The sequence below is a fragment of the Monodon monoceros genome, unplaced genomic scaffold (genome assembly GCF_005190385.1).
Source record: "Monodon monoceros isolate NGI ecotype Baffin Bay Population unplaced genomic scaffold, NGI_Narwhal_1 Super_Scaffold_21, whole genome shotgun sequence".
Lineage (NCBI taxonomy): Eukaryota > Metazoa > Chordata > Mammalia > Artiodactyla > Monodontidae > Monodon > Monodon monoceros.
The window spans coordinates 171,299,286-171,316,110 of record NW_021703778.1 but is presented as its reverse complement, the minus strand read 5'-3'; the positions used below and the strand labels follow the sequence as shown (position 1 = coordinate 171,316,110).

At 42.5% G+C, this 16,825-nt stretch overlaps 1 protein-coding gene across 9 annotated transcripts in view; it reads right to left on the bottom strand.

Moving 5' to 3' along the window:
• The window catches only part of WDR20 (WD repeat domain 20), a 63,095-nt gene extending 46,576 nt beyond the window's left edge, over positions 1–16,519 (bottom strand). For 7 of the 9 annotated variants that reach the window (XM_029237551.1, XM_029237550.1, XM_029237549.1 and 4 more), the window contains exon 1: positions 16,203–16,519. In XM_029237551.1, the coding sequence (XP_029093384.1) occupies positions 16,203–16,451 (249 nt within the window). In that variant the 5' untranslated portion in view covers positions 16,452–16,519. The remainder of the gene's footprint in view (positions 1–16,202) is intronic. The other 2 variants (XM_029237543.1, XM_029237546.1) reach the window with 1 other exon arrangement.
• Positions 16,520–16,825: the final 306 nt, after the last annotated feature.

Sequence of the window (16,825 nt, the reverse complement as noted above, 5' to 3'; positions counted from 1 at the left end):
GCCACACGGCCAAAAATTAAATAAATAGGACTTCCCTGGTGGCGCACTGGTTAAGAATCCACCTGCCAACGCAGGGAACACCGGTTCAAGCCCTGGCCCAGGAAGATCCCACATGCCACGGAGCAACTAAGCCCGTGCACCACAACTACTAAGCCTGCGTGCCACAACTACTGAACCTGCATGCCACAACTACTGAACCTGCGTGCCACAACTACTGAAGCCCTCGCACCTAGAGCTCGTTCTCTGCAACAAGAGAAGCCACCACAATGAGAAGTCCGCGCACTCAGTGAAGAGTAGCCCCTGATCACAACACCTAGAGAAAGCCCGCACTCAGCAACAAAGACCCAATGTGGCCAAAAATTAATTAATTAATTAAAATAAATAAATAAATGAAAGTGTGGCTCAAAAAATAAATAAATAATAATTTTTTTTTAAAAAAAACACATGGAACATTTTAACTAGGTTACAAGGAAAAAGATCAAGTAACTGGTATCAAAAAAACATACTCTATGACCATACCATGTGAATAAGTTAATCAATAACAAAACTAAACACCATGAATAGAAACAAAAAAAAATGCTTGTTTAGAAATTCAGGGTTAAAGAGGGAAAAAAATGGAAATTACAAAATATTTAGATCTTCATGACAATGATATTACCACATGTGTAACATATGGGTGACTGTTAAGGCAATACATAAGAGGGATTTCTACAGCCTTGAGCACAGCGTTAAAAAGCAAGAAAGTCGGGCTTCCCTGGTGGCGCAGTGGTTGAGAGTCCGCCTGCCGATGCAGGGGACACGGGTTTGTGCCCCGGTCCAGGAAGATCCCACATGCCGCGGAGCGGCTGGGCCCGTGAGCCATGGCCACTGAGCCTGCGCGTCTCCGCAACGGGAGAGGCCACAACAGTGAGAGGCCCGCGTACCGCAAAAAAAAAAAAAAGCAAGAAAGTCTAATAACCTATGTTTTCAATTCAGAAAGCTATTAAAAGAATAGAGTAAATCTAAAGAAAACAAAGGAAGTAAAGATAACAGATATTACAAAACAGAAAACAAAGAAACAGCTGATTCTGTGAAACAAAATTTTAATTGACAAATTCTTACAAGTCTGTTCAAGAAAAAATTAAAATATGAATGAGGGGTGAAGCTCAAGCTGGTGACTGAGGCCAGTAGCTGCCTAAGAATGGCAGAAACATGAGTGTCCCAGTGACTCCACAGCAGGTCCCTCTGCAGAGGGGGCCACAGTTCCAACCCAGAGATGGCCACATACATGATGGCTGACAGATGCTCCAGAAAGCAAAAGACAACAGGAGCAGAAGAAGGAACTGGCAAAAGTCACTATCAAGAAGGAAGCTCTAGAGCAGACAGTGACAGAGACGGAGCTTTGCTGGAGCGCATGTAGTGTGAGTTTTAATTGCCCTAACAAACGGATGTATGCTTTCAGGGGAATACCCGCTGGATTAATCTGCTGCAATAAATACTTTTTCCTTTGGGGCGGTGAGAAAAGGCACAAGCAAACAATGTTAGGTACAAAAGATACAGATACAGAGGAGTATCTCTACTCCATATAATGGGAGTAAGAAAACAAAAGGGAATAGGACTGAGCCTAGGGAAATCCAGTTACAGACTAGGTAGAGCAGAAGGAACGGACAGAGGTGAAGTAGAGAGTGGCCAGAGGCACGTGGACCAGAGAGGGAGAAAGGAAGTCAAGGTTAAAGCGTCACGACAAGGAGGGTTTCAATAAAGAGAAGATGATCAGCTGTGTCAAATGCTGCTGAGAGGTCAAGGAAGTTGTGGGCTGCATGGTGCCCAATGGATCTGGCAGTGTGACGCTGAGTGACCTGTATCCTGAAGAAATTAGAGCAGTGGGAGCCAAGGACACACTGGAGCGGGGGGACAACTGTTTCCATCCGAATTAGTAATTGTGGAGCTGAAGCCATGTCAGCTGACGACAAGACCCAGAGTGTCACCAGAGAAGAGAGCGCCAGAGGTGGACTACAGGAGGTCACTTGGGGTGGACATGGAGGACAAGAAATCGAGATGCCAAGGTGTTTGATGGGTTATGCAGTGGATAGGAAACCACCCAGGACGGTGGCAGGAACTGGAGTGGAAAGGAAGGCTGTGAGGCAGGTACCAAGGTGTTCAATGAGTAGAGGTGGCTAGGAAGTCGGCTCATGGCCGTGAGGAAGAAAGAGAAAGGTGGCACGAGTCTAAGGGCAGAGGCTCCAGAGGGACGCCAGGAGCAGTGGCAAGCGGACCTACTCCTTGTCTACTGTTGCGCACTGTGCGGCGTGGTAGTCAGGGCTTGGCGGAGCCTTTCCAGCGCAGCCCGCACGCACCCCGCCCTCTGAGCTCTCTGGGACTGCAAACTGTGGCCACACCAAGTAAAGTCCTGAGCATAACACCTACCAATTTTTAATTAGCTGAGCTAATATCGCCCTCAGTCTTGCCAGCTACATGTACACCTATTCCAAAATCCAGAGGGGGGAAAAGTGTAAGGAGTTGTACAATTCCTAGAATTAAGTGGGAAGTAAGAAGGGACTGGAAGGGAGAGTTTGAGCACTTTTTTCCAGGACACCAGGAAAAGGAAGATGTCGCTTCTGAACAAAGCTAGCACCAGGCAATCAAGACACCAGATGAAGCTGCCTCCTGGGTTAGCCCAGAAGAACTCTAACAGCACAAGATTTGAGGCTGTGACTAACTTCTAAGAGCCTCTCAACCAATGAAAAGGGGCTGGCAAGCCTAGCTCTATGAGCTTTAGTAACAAACACTAACCATGTTTGTCTTGTGACAGGGATTTTGAGAGATTACTGAATTTACTCCAGTAAATCCTTAGGGGACTCTAAGTTCAACCAATTCATTCATTTAAAATCAAACACAATATGCCTACTATGAACAGGCACTGCAATGGATATAACATGAATAAGATGATTTCTGCCCTCAAGATTCACCGTTTTGTGGAGGAGACAAAGATTCAAACAAAAAATTCCAACACTGTGAAAAGGTGGGAGGACATTCATAATAGTCCAACAGCAAGAGCAAGGGAAAGAGAAGTTTCTAAGCCACGCAGAAGACCACTCAGCCCAAGCTGTGCTCAGTGTGCAGCTGCAGTGTGCTGTATTCCTTCCTTGCTTTACTGATTCATCTCACCATGAGCTCTTCTCTTGAGGAAAGAGCTGTGTCTACTATGTCTGGATCCCCAATACCTAACGCAGTGTAAGACGTTCAGGGTAGTTTGCATCTCTTGGTTGCCCACCCAGTATTGATCTACAGATCTATTCTCCGGGCTGGTATCTACCCACACTGCAGCTCCAGCATGAGCTCCAGAGCAATCAGGATATCAGATAATCCAATCCCCATGCTAAAGGTGTGGGTTAGTCAAGACTCCCGGTCAAACACTGCAAATTTCCTTGGCCACAAGAATGGGCTGGTAATCCAGTTTGGGGCAATGAGTCAAAGGAGGTTTGCTGGGTGCTTCTATGAAACAATCTTCTTTATTCTTCTGAGAAAGTGATTAGAAGAACTGTTCATTCTCATCCTGGGTACTGGCTCTCAATGTGGTCCAGTGGCACAGAAATGTGAAGCCTAGCACCCCACCACTATTCTGCCACCGAAGACAGGTTGATACACAGTAGAAAGCAAAACCCGGAGACTCTCAGCAAAACAGAGCTGGTGTCACAATCAATCCACATCTGAAGCTCACCTTACCTCCGGAATTTTCAATATCATAAGTCAACGCATCCCCTATAAAGTTTAAACTTGTTTGAGTTGGGTTTCCTGTTACTTGCAAACCAAAACATACCTAACATTATAATATATTCAAGGTGTGCTAAATCCCCAAACCACTAGTGAATCACTGCCCACCAGCTGCTGTATAGCACATTCTAATGTTCATCTCTTGCTTCCAGAGAAGTCTGTTAAGGCTAAATTTTAAAATGTAAATCTTTTCCCTCTTATTTAAACCTTGGAGAAGGGCAACTGGTTAACACCTAAATAATAAAACTGTGGCTCAAAATTATGAAAAAATTATAAAAGGAAATTTACAAATTTATAAACTTAACTATAAAAATATGAAACTTCTTCATAGCAAAAACAAGCAAGCACAAACATACCTACACATGCACACCCCTAAGCAAAGTTACAAGACAGGGGACAAATTGAGAAGAAAAAAATCTGTTAATTCATTATCACAAAGGACTCATCTCCCTAATGTATAAAGGGCTCCTTAAAAACAAAAAAACCCACCCAAGATGTCCAAAAACCCAACAGAAAAATGGGTAAGGGATACGAAACAGTTCATAGAAAAAGAAGTACGTTTCACTCTTAATATATAGAAAGATGCGGAATCTCATTTGGTACAAGGAAAAAACCAAACTTACACTAATTTCTCACCTATCAGATCAAATGCAAAAGTCTGGTGACACACTGTTGGTGAGGCTGTGGCTGTGATGCAACACAAATTAGTATAACCCCTCCCTGTGGAGGGCAGTTTGATGATATCTATTGAAAACATATACACATTTACCCTTTGACTCAGCAGTATCTCCTCTGGAAATACGTACGACAGATATACCTGCTGCTGTGCAAAATAATATACACGCAAAGCTATTCACTGCAGCATTATTTGTAATTTAAAGAATATTAAGTCGAGAGTCATCTGGTTAAATAAATTGTGGTACATGCACAGCATGGAGTATAAAGCAATTATAAGAAAGAGTGAAGAAGCCCTCTATTTACTAATATGGAAAGATCTTCAGTATATACCATTAAGCAGAAGAAAAGAAGATGCAAAATACCATACACAGTATGCTCCTTCAATTCCTTCAAATCTCTGCTCAAATATCATCTTATTCTTATAATAAGAGAAGGATGAGTCAGAAACAAATAAAATGACTACAGGGAGAGGAAGGGAACTGAGTGAGGGGTCGGACAGAAATGGAAACTTGAGGTCTCTGAATATCACCTTGTTTTATAGTTCCGATGTTAGAGCCACATAAATGTTTTACATAATTAAAACACACAAAAAATGTATTTTTGACAGCTTTATAAAGGTATAATGATATACAAAGAACTGCACATGTTAAATGTGTACGATGTGATGAGTCTGGACATATGCAAGCACCCATGACACCATAACCACAATCAAGGTAACAGGCATACCTAACACCTCTCAAAGTTCCCTTGTGTCCCTTCATTTTTGTTTTTGTTTTTTGTAGTAAGAACACTTAAAGAGATCTACCCTCTTAACAAATTGTGATGTACACATACTGTAGTGCTAACTACAGGCACTATGCCATACAGCAGATCTCTAGAATTCATGCATCTAGCATAACTGAACTTACACAAAATTAAACTCTAAAAAGATCTCTCACATACTAAAACTGGATTACAGTAACAGTTGCACGACTTGGTAAATTTACTAAACAAAAAAAAATGAATTGGACACTTACAATAGAGGGCAGGAAGGTACAATAATTTGACTGGATTAAGTCTGAAGAGGCAGTAAAAGAGAGAAAGCTGTAAAGACCACCGCCTCTCCAACTTTAGTGAGCACATGAGTCAGCTGGGGACCCTCCTAGAAGGTGGATTTGGATTCAGTAAGTCTGGAGTGGGGCCCAGTTCTGAACTTCCAACAAGCTCCCAGGTGACGACGCTGATGGTGCTTGTCTGTGGACCACACTTCGAAGGGTCCAGACAACTAGAGGAGCTTTGCTCTAAGCAACTGCTGAGAAATGGGGCAGTAGCTGCCCCAGACAAAGGACCTGTAGGGAGTGGGTGGGGGCCAGAAAAGGGTTCTCCCTTCCTTTCTTAAGATGGAGGGAATAACAACATGATTGCTGTAAAATTTGATTCAGTCAGGGCTAGAACAGAGAGTGTGCGCAAAGGAAGTTAAAGTGATTAGCCACAGCATTTAAGACAGGAGTGTGCTGGAGACAGCAGTGGGTGGCAGGAGAACTGAAGGAAAGTGATGAGGGTCCCATGACAGGTGGTGGTGACACAGTCTGATAGGCTGAGTCCTGAAGGAGGATAATACACTAACATAGTACATCACCTCAGAAGTAGTACCAAAAGAAAGAAAATACATTAAAAAGTATCTTTTAAAAAATCATACTGAAAGTTTTAGAAGCTAGGATATAGCCAACAGTTAAACGATCACCACTAACGAAGATAATCTTTTTTTTTTTTTTGCAGTATGCAGGCCTCTCACTGTTGTGGCCTCTCCCATTGCGGAGCACAGGCTCCGGACGCGCAGGCTCAGCGGCCACGGCTCACGGGCCCAGCCGCTCTGCGGCATCCTCCCGGACCAGGGCACGATCCCGTGTCCCCTGCATCGGCAGGCGGACTCCCAACCACTGCGCCACCAGGGAAGCCCCAAGGAAGATAATCTTATCCTCCCAAGACTTGCACAAGCTTCAAACCTCATAGAGCAGCTCACGACTTTCAGGAGGAGCCATCAAATGCCACATCCTTACGCCTTGGGCTTCTAGTTCCCTAGTTCAGAATCCTCTCCCCCTTCAGTGCACCCACCCATAAGAATTCAGTTCAAAGGTCACCTTGTTAAAACCTAAGTTCCCACTGCGTTTGAGACAAACAAACATTACAATGTAATCAATCATCTGAACCAAAAGGAACACAGAGTCAATCTGGTAGAGCAGTTCTTGTATTTCTCCCTCTATTTAGTACAGCAAGGGCAAAGAATGATGAGGAGGAAAACGAAAGGAAGCACATGGCACAACCAACTCAGAATTCTACATATTCAACTGCTTTGTAAAATATTACACCACCACAAGCACCACAAAGACCTCTCCACGGAGCTAAAAGTTTCACCTGACAGAAGAAACAGTTACCCTCCTCGCATTCAATCACACACATGACACTAAAGAAGGTAAGCCAAGACATCTAACCAGGGTGCTGAAACTTTCTGTGCATGGACTCCTTCTCAAAATAATGTTTTTAAATACAAAGGAGATCAATTATATTAAAATACAGTTGTACTACATTAAACAAATTTAGGATTTTTTAAAGTTTATTTCACATTGAAAGGCTCTAGCAGCAGATCCACTAACTACTGTAATTTCAAAGCAGTGATGAGTACAAATGATATTTGATATGTCTGCAACAACCATAATGTGATATGCAAACATCTGTGATTTTCACTGGTGATAAAGTCACAGGTCTGTTACTACTGTGATTTGTTGCCTATATTCATAATTGAAGAACATGTTAAAATTCAGTTAGAAGTTCAGTTAAAAATAAGGATGTAAAATATTTCTTTCCATCTAGGTTGACATACCTCCTAAATTCTAATCAGATTAAGAAGTCCTAGGGAATTCCCGGCAGTCCAGTGGTTAGGACTCGGTGCTCTCACTGTGGAGGGCCCGGGTTCAATCCCTGGTCAGGGAACTAAGATCCCACAAGCCGCATGGTGTGGCAAAAAAAAAAAAAAAAAAAAAAGCCCTAAGAAGTGAATACTGTCTAAAATAGCAGACACCGTACATCTCGCCACTATTTACTCATCCATCTTCCCACTAGATTGTAGTCACCTTAGGCCAGGGACTGTCTTATTTGTCTTTAGGCCTATAGGTCCAATAAATGTTAGGTGGATGGACAAGCCATTTATTATTCTACTGGACTGTGAACTCCCTGATGGCTGAGATTCTGTCTCAACAACAATATAGAGCAGGCACTCGAATCTTGTAGAATAAATGAGTGTGTGGATATCTTGCCTCCTTGGTTAGAAGATATCCTCTTAAGGTCAGGGATGTCTTATACTTCTTCGATTTCCCATAGTCTAGTATACTGCTTTTCACATAAAACCACTCAAATATCTATTAAATGAATCATTAAGACATGACAGAGCCTCTGAAACGAAGATCAAAGTAAGTAGAGAATGAGCACCTGTACCAGTTTTGCTGTAGCGGGAAAACAAAAAACACACACAGCCCAACAGTGAGCTGGCTGTGAACCAACCAAAGGAAAAACAGCTTAAGGTCACAGGGATAACCTACAATTTGGTTACTTGAAAATATATTAAAATATTCCTATTCTTACTTTAAAATACAAAAACCTTAAAAATTCCTTCCTCGTGAATGGTTCTTGCTCCTTTCTCATAAATTCTATAGTTTCAAGCACATTTTCCTACTGCTACAAAACAAGATAAAATGTAGCACAGACTGATTTGGCCTGTTTTTAGTACAATATACCCTAATTTTAAAAATTCCATACTACCAAATAGAATTGACAATGCAAAACATTACTCAGTTTACAAATTACCAATTGGAAGAGAAGCTGTGAAGTTGAGAAAAATGCTATAAGAGTTGGGGGGAGGGATAAATTGGAAGATTGGGACTGACATATACACACTACTATACGTAAAATAGGACTTCCCTGGTGGCACAGTGGTTAAGAATCTGCCTGCCAATGCAGGGGACATGGGTTCGAGCCCTGGTCCGGGAAGATCCCACATGCTGCGGAGCAACTAAGCCCAAGCGCCACAACTACTGAGCCTGCGCTCTAGAGCCCGTGACCCACAACTACCGAGCCCACGAGTCACAACTATTGAAGCCTGCGCACCTACAGCCCATGCTGCGCAACAAGAGAAGCCACCACAATGAGCAGCCCGCACACTGCAACGAAGGGTAACCCCGGCTCGCCGCAATTAGAGAAAGCCTGCGTGCAGCAATGAAGACCCAACACAGCCAAAAATAAATTAATTAATTTTAAAAAAAGATAACTAATAAGGACGTACTGTATAGCACAGGGAACTCTACTCAATACTCTGTAATGGCCTAGATGGGAAAAAAATCTAAAAAAGGTGGATATATGTATAACAGATTCACTTAGCTGTATACCTGAAACTAACACAACATTGTAAATCAACTACAGTCCAATATAAATAAATAAATAAATGGAAAGTGGGGGCAGGTAAGAGTAACTGCCAAGTAAGGCTTAATCAGAAATGAAGATAAAACATTTCTGAAATTAGAAATACAAGGCTGGGCTTCCCTGGTGGTGCAGTGGTTAAGAATCCGCCTGCCAATGCAGGGGACAGGGGTTCGAGCCCTGGTCCAGGAAGATCCCACGTGCTGCGGAGCAACTAAGCCCGAGTTCAGCAACTACTTAGCCTGTGCTCTAGAGCCCACAAGCCACAACTACTGAGCCCACGCTCCAACTGTTGAAGCCCGTGTGCCTAAAGCTCGTACTCGGCAACAAGAGAGGCCACCGCAATGAGAAGCCCGTGCACCGCAACGAAGAGCAACCCCCGCTCGCTGCAACTAGAGAAAGCCCACGGGCAGCAACGAAGACCCAACGCTGCCAAAACTAACTAACTGAATAAATAAATAAATCTATTTTTAAAAAAAAGAAAAATACAAGGCTACCCATTTGGAAATTTACGAAAATGTGATCTGTACACAACATTTTGGGACAAATCATCTAGTTGAAATCCAACCCAAAATTCTTCCACTAGGCAGAGAAATACCTCTTCATTTCACCTTTACTCCTTAATTCCACCTGATGCCTATACTGCTTATGCCATGTGCTGAGCACACACCTACTTTACCTTACAATTATCAAGACAAAAATACAAGCTCCTTACAGACAGGGAGTGTTCTTAATTTACCCTCACATCACCCACAGCAGACAGTAGTAACTTGTATGTAACAATTCAGCAATAAACACTTAATGAATGAGGATTACTTTTTTCAAAGCAAGACGCATCTTGCACTCTATTATGAAAAATAGATGCCAAATGTTCAGAGGATAACTTGTCATTGATATTCTGAATTTTAAATGTCCTGAAAATTAAAACTGAGAATGTCTGCCAATTTATTTCTGTTTTTGATATCTATTCCTAAATAAACAAATAGGACATTTGATATTTCTGCACAAACTAACCTAGCTGAAATACAAATAAAACTGTTCTCTAAGACATCAAATATCAAACTACAAAAATCTTTACATTTACTTTTATTAAAAAAATTTTTTTTCAATTTATTTATTTTATTTATATATTTTTGGCCACACTGGGTCTTCGTTGCTGCGCACGGGCTTTCTGTAGTTGCAGCGACTGGGGGCTACTCTTCATTGCGGTGCACGGGCTTCTCTCGTTGCGGAGCACTGGCTCTAGGCACGCGGGCTTCAGTAGTTGCGGCACGCGGACTCCAGAGGGCAGGCTCAGTAGCTGTGGTGCAAGGGCTTAGTTGCCCCGCAGCATGTGGGATCTTCCCGGACCAGGGCTTGAACCCGTGTCCCCTGCATTGGGAGGCGGATTCTTAACCACTGCACCACCAGGGAAGCCCTACATTAATTTTAAAATAAGGTTCTTTAGGCATATAGCCAAAGTACTCAGTGACAAAATCCACTAACTATGTTTTGATTCTTGCTCAAGTTTTCTACCAGAGCACAATAAACAAATAAAGGCACTAGATGATTAACTGAATGTTAATAAATATAGGTGACAAGTCTCTTGAGGGCAAGACTTTGTCTATACCCAGCATCTAAAACATATCTAGTACCTCATATCTGGTAGGTGTGCCCCACAAATATTTGCTGAAAAAATGACATTCATGACTAGCTATGGATCTCCCTGACGCACTCTGGGAGTTTACCATTGCTTACATCCATCCATGGAGTCTCTCAAAATCTCATCACCATCCTCCTCTTCAAGGTAAAGAGAACCAAGGTATCATATGAAAGTTTCTCAAGCCTGCTTTAAGGGATAAATTAACATGCTTTTCCCTCAGTATAGAAGATGCTATAGTCAAATAACTGAATCTTTATATCAATACTTCAGAAGTCATTAAGTGGCCCTTAATGGGGAAAAACAAAACCAAAAAACAAAACAGATTCCCATCCAATTCCACATATGCCCTACTAAATTAAGTACAAAATTTCTTAAAGTAAATTTGATATAAAAAATTCTAGACTTCTAAGCCTTTTTCTAAATAATAAATGGAGAGCAGAGAGATGTGAAAATAACAAATGGGGAGAAGGGTGAGAACATGATCCTCTCTGGAGCAATCCAGTATCTAAAACTAGTCTGTGGGTAAAAACCTTTAAAAGGCATTTAAGTTCACCCTCCCACACAAAGCATGAATCCCTCAGTCACCAACAGGTAGTCCTGCAGTCATTGATAAAGAGACAGAATATTTCCTATATGGAATGCTCATTCTCTCTCAAGTCAACCCATTACCCTCCTGGATAACTCCAGCTCTAAAAATATTCTAGCTGCTATTTTTTTTTTAAATTTTTATTTATTTACTTCTTGGCCGCATCTTGCGGCATGTGGGATCTTAGTTTCCGGACCAGGGATTGAACCCGCACCCCCTGCAGTGGAAGCGCGGAGTCTGCTTCCACTGGACCGCCAGGGAAGGCCCTTTAGCTGTTATTCTTAACTGACTTCTGGCCCCAGCTTCATCTCAGCCTGGTGAGTACCCGAGCTTTTTCTAGCACAAAGACCTAGAGTCACTATGTGTTCAACTTGCTTTCACAACACACCTCACTCTTCCCAATTCCCATTCAGAGAAGTAGGCAAAGAATCCAAGACATGAAGACATCTCCCCAGTACAAAGATGCATTTTCATTTAAAAATTACTGAGCACAGAATTATACAACCTTAAGGGTTGAAAAGGCCCTGGACACCATCCAATTCTACCTTTCATCTATTGTAGGAATTGCTTCAATCTCTGGACAGTATACTTGTGGCCTAGAATGTTAAGATGGGGGGAAAAAAGTAAAGGCTCTTTGATTTGAATGTTAAGTAATTCTGAGTATAGCTTTAAAAAGTTTCTTGATTCAATTAAAAAAAAGGTGGGGTCATGGAGGGTTAAATTAGGAGTTTGGGATTAGCAGATACAAACTACTATATATACAATAGATAAACAACAAGGTCCTACTGTATAGCACAAGGAACTGTATTCAGTATCCTGTAATAAACCATAATGGGAAACAATATGAAAAGGATATGTATATATATATGTATAACTGAATTACTTTGCTGTACACCAGAAACGAATTCATTATAAATCAACTATACTTCAATAAAACAATTTTTTTAAATTTGAAAAGCTGTTTGACAGTACATAGATCTGGGAGGTAGCACAGTTTGACAGAAGTAGATCAAAAGTAATCCTCATCATTTGCCTACTTTCCACTACTTCACTGTCTCTTGCTACATAATTTCCCAGTTATAAGAAGCTAAATTTGTTACCAATAATTTTAAATGTCTTTTGTGAATTCCCTGGCAGTCCAGAGGTTAGGACTTGGTGCTTTCACTGCCAGGGGCCTGGGTTCAATCCCTGGTTGGGGAACTAAGATCCCACAAGCCATGCAGCACAGCCAAAAAAAAATTTTTTTTAATTAAATAAAAATGTCTTTTAAAAGATGTGAGCTACTAAAAATACCTGTTACTTTTGGGCCCAAAATTGAACAGATTTTTAGCTCCTAAAGATCTTTTTAAAGTAAGACATAGGTGGACAGAGATGCTTTATCCAGTCATTCACTCAAAAAATTAACAGTAGGGGTCTACTCTATGCTGGATGCTGTGCTGGGCACTAGGAAGACAGAGAAAGCAGAAAAGACATCCTATTCTAAGGGAGCTTTGTTTACAGAAGAGACAGAGAATTACAAATTGAGAAAAGTGCTAGAAAGGCAAAGTACAGGATGCTATAAAAACGTGTAACAGGGAAAACTGATCTAGCCTGCGAATTCAAAGAAGGACATGCTGAGGAAGTGATGTTTAAACTTAGATCTGAATGGTAGCCATTTGCATTTACGTAAAAACAGATCTCCATAAAATGAAAGGGTTGGTACAATAAGCCCAGTACCTTTGGCATCTTTATCCTAAAACCACCTCTTTTTTAAAAAGAGGAAAGCAAAGTATGCTATAAAGAGATCTGAAAGCTAGTAGCTGAAAGTTCTTTGGGAGGAGGGGCAGTGTCTCACTCATCTTTGGTTACCCCACATCCCCTTGGTAGTCACTCAAATCTTTGCTGAAATGCTGAGTTCACCTCCATATTAAATCAATGTTCATATTATTTTTAGCTCAGCAAAACAAATTCACAAAACTAGATGTCCTCACACAAGAAACCCTACTCCGAACTTCAGTTTTGAAAAGAAGATGCGTGATGAATTGGGAGATTGGGATTGACATATATACACTAATATGTATAAAATGGATAACTAATAAGAACCTGCTGTATAAAAAAATAAATAAAATAAAATTCAAAAAAAAGAAAAAGAAAAGAAGATGCTTTCATCTACCTCACAGGATTGCAAGATTCAATGAGATAACATAGGGTAAAACGCTGGGGTAAATTCTGAAGTGCTTGGAGTATACGGTTATCTGTGTAACCAAAAAGCTAGATCAGTCTCTTCTAAGACAGTTCTTTAGATTCAGTTGTGCTTCTTTACCATGAATTCTTTACCATGAGAAAGAAACTGCATCACAGGTTTGCACACGCTCTCTAGCCTTGGCTTTCTCTGAAGGGTGAGACTCCATAAACTGAAGGTGCCTTCTAGCTCTAGAAACTGACCTGTAAGTGTTTTAAAGGGACGAAGATTACACTCCTTAGCTTAGATTTTAGACTACCTCCTAAATCTGGGATTAAGAGATACAAACTATTATGTGTAAGACAGATAAGCAACAAGGATATATTGCATAAAATGGGGAATTATAGCCATTATCTTATACATTTAATGGAGTATAATCTGTAAAAATACTGAATCATCATGCTGTACACCTGAAACTAATATCATATTGTAAATCAACTATACTTTAATAAAAGAATAAAAAGACCTAGTTTCCACTCATTTCACATGCAGATTTAAGTTGAATGTATTCATCCAATTTAAACCTTCTGAATGTTCTAAATAATCTGATTAATTGTTGTAAAACTTTATATGCCCCAAAGAAAAAAACATTTTAAAGAGTCAAAACGACCAAATGTCAAAAACGGATTTATAACTCCTAACCCCAAAAAGTAAAATTTGGTTTTTTGATTAAGGAAAAGTATCTGCTGTTTTAAAATCAGAAAAAAAGTCACAAAAACAATCACTTGTATTCAGAAATAACAAAAAATAAATGCAAACTCATTCATGGAAAACGAATTTTTAAAAAAATTACAGTGGCTAGGAGACAGTTGAAACGTCCACCATATAATGCAAATATATCTACAAGATACTACCATGAAATTTTACAAAAAAGTTAATGTGCTCAAGTAAATTATGCAGCTGAAGGCAAATCTACATGTTTAAGATTTGTCTTGTTTAAAATAATTTTTTGCTGTAGCTTTGAAAAGCTCTCCTAGTTTATTCTTCATTCAATAGTATCCCACTAAAAGAGGACACTATTATGATCCTTCCAGGCAAGAGACGTGTTTTTATGATGCAAACCAGAGCTACCAGATCCAGATAAGGTTTGCCACTAGAATGCTTCAGAAATAATATACTTTAAAAGAAAACTTGTTTAAAAAGGTAACATCTACACTAGTAATCGTTAATATATTTAGTTTTTATGCACTTTTAAATTTTTATGTAAATCCATTTAATAACTTAAAATTTTAAACTTGTTACCAGAGAAAAAGCTGATCCTTTCAGTCCTTGTATCAATGTCAAGATAGCAGCTCCCGTTTGACAGATGCTCTTAATGACTATTTTAACTATATTTTACATCTACTGAGTGTTTCGGGGCTTTAAAGTTCATTACAGTCATTATGCTATTAATCACAACGGGTGCATCGCAATATTCTCTTTCTAAAGAGCTGCAGATAGAAGTTAAGCAACTCCTCCAAGGCCACGGAACAAGTCAGTGACAAAGTTGGGGATAGGACTAAAACTTCAGCTCCTGGACTACTAATTACTTCACACTTTTCCAATTCTGAAAAAGTGAAGTCAAGAGATTTACTTTCAGTAATTTATGTCAAGATACCTCAAACACAGTAGTACACTTATAAACACTAACAAAAAGACTCACCTCGAACAAATGAGACAACTTGTTACATTTAGATACCACCGTCACATCCCTAGTTCCTGTAACCAAGCAAAAACCTACTGCTTCTGGATATAGTAAATCCTGGAAAATGTCCACTCTTCAATGTACACAATTTATTTTCACGCTAACTGACTATTTATAAATTAATCTGTTATCACCTTCTCCCACGCCCAGGTACTGTGGAGGGCATTAATTCCCTCACTCTTCCAAGAGTCAACTCAAAGACCACATATCTCAGAAGTAAGCAGTTCTCAATGAGAACAAAGTTACGTAGCCAATGAAAGAACAGCTCTAATAAGTTGCTTCTTTTAAAGAGATATTTTTAAAGGATGATTACATGCTTGACAGCATTCCTGTTAAATCGCCCGCCCAGAATAATGGTTCTTGTGAAGCAGCTTTTAAGGCATATCCCTCCCTGTTTGTGACACAGTCTGACTTGTTGGACAAGACTGATCTGGGCACGCTCACACACAACCCCTATGAACCAGCCCAGTCCACTGGCAACATCGTTTGGACCTCTTAACTGTAGTAGTACTCAGCCCTTCCCATACCTATAAGGAACAGAAGGACCCTCTTTAACATTCTCTCAGGAGAAGGTTCCCTTCGAGGAGGCAGTGACAGCCGTCCTCCCTCGGATGTTTTTGGAAACAAAGTGTTAACACCAGAAGGAGAGGCTCCTAGGAAGTGTCAGTGTGGCAGCAGGTGGAGTAGCCCTTCGTGCCGAGCAGGTCCTTTCTGACCTAGTCTCAAGTCCTCTGCTGCCCAGACCCGGTTCCGCCTTACAGATTTTCCCAAGCCGCCCCGCGCCCCTGGTCTCTAACCCAGAGCGAGACTCTCCACCCTCCTGGGAGGCGAGGCGGTCTCAGCAGACCAGACGGCCACCCCACCTCTTCCGGGGACTCGCAGGCCCGCTCCCGGGCCGTGTCAGAGCCTGACGGACCCTCAGGGGCGGCAGCCGGCCCTTTCTGGGGCCTTCCAGCCGCAGCCCCGCGCCCCGCGGTCCCGTTCCACCCCCTCCCCCCGAAACACCACCGCCACCACCCTCCTCACTCCCGAATCCCCCTTCCTCAGGAGCACTCCAGTGGAGTTACCGGCCCACTCAAAAGTAAGAGCGACGGCCAGCCCATCGGTCACCCTGGCCCCCGCTGTCACCGCCCTGCTCCTGGCCTCTGCTCACGCCGCTGGCGAGCCCCGGTGACGCCCGGGTCGGTACCTTGCGGACCCCCTTGTAGATATAGAAGTAGAGCTCCCGGCCCACATTGAAGCAGAGGCGGTCGCCGTTGCCAGACTGGTCGTTGAGGTTTACGAAGGAGACGCGGACAGGGTTGGATCCCTGCGAGTTGAAGGGCACCCGGTTGGGCCGGCTGTACTCCGAGTGCGGCAGCAGCTTGTACAGACCTTCCCGGGTGGTGAATTGGGTCTTAATCTCGTTCATCTCCTTCCCTCCTCCCTCCGTCGCCATCTTGGAAAGCAGCGTTCATCCTGCCCTAAGTGCCCGGATCACGCCCACCGCGCAGGCGCCGTCCCGGGCTCTCGCCCTCCCCCCCGCCCCTTCCTCCTGGCCCCTCCCACCCGTGAGCCGGCCCCGCGGAGGCCAGCGAGGAGAAGGGGCGGGCTTGTTTACGGCCCGACTGCGCAGGCGTGCTCACCTGGCGCACTCCGCGCTGCAGGGTGTCCGCAGGCTCCTCCCGCGGGCGGGGCCTCCGGGCCACCCCGCTGCGGCGCAGGTGTTGCTGTCCGGGGTCCGAGGGCTGCCTAGTGGTGCCGCCTACTCCGCCGCCCCGGCCGGGCTGAGCCGGCAAGGGGAAGCCGCAGCGGGGTTGCGGTCGGCGCCGC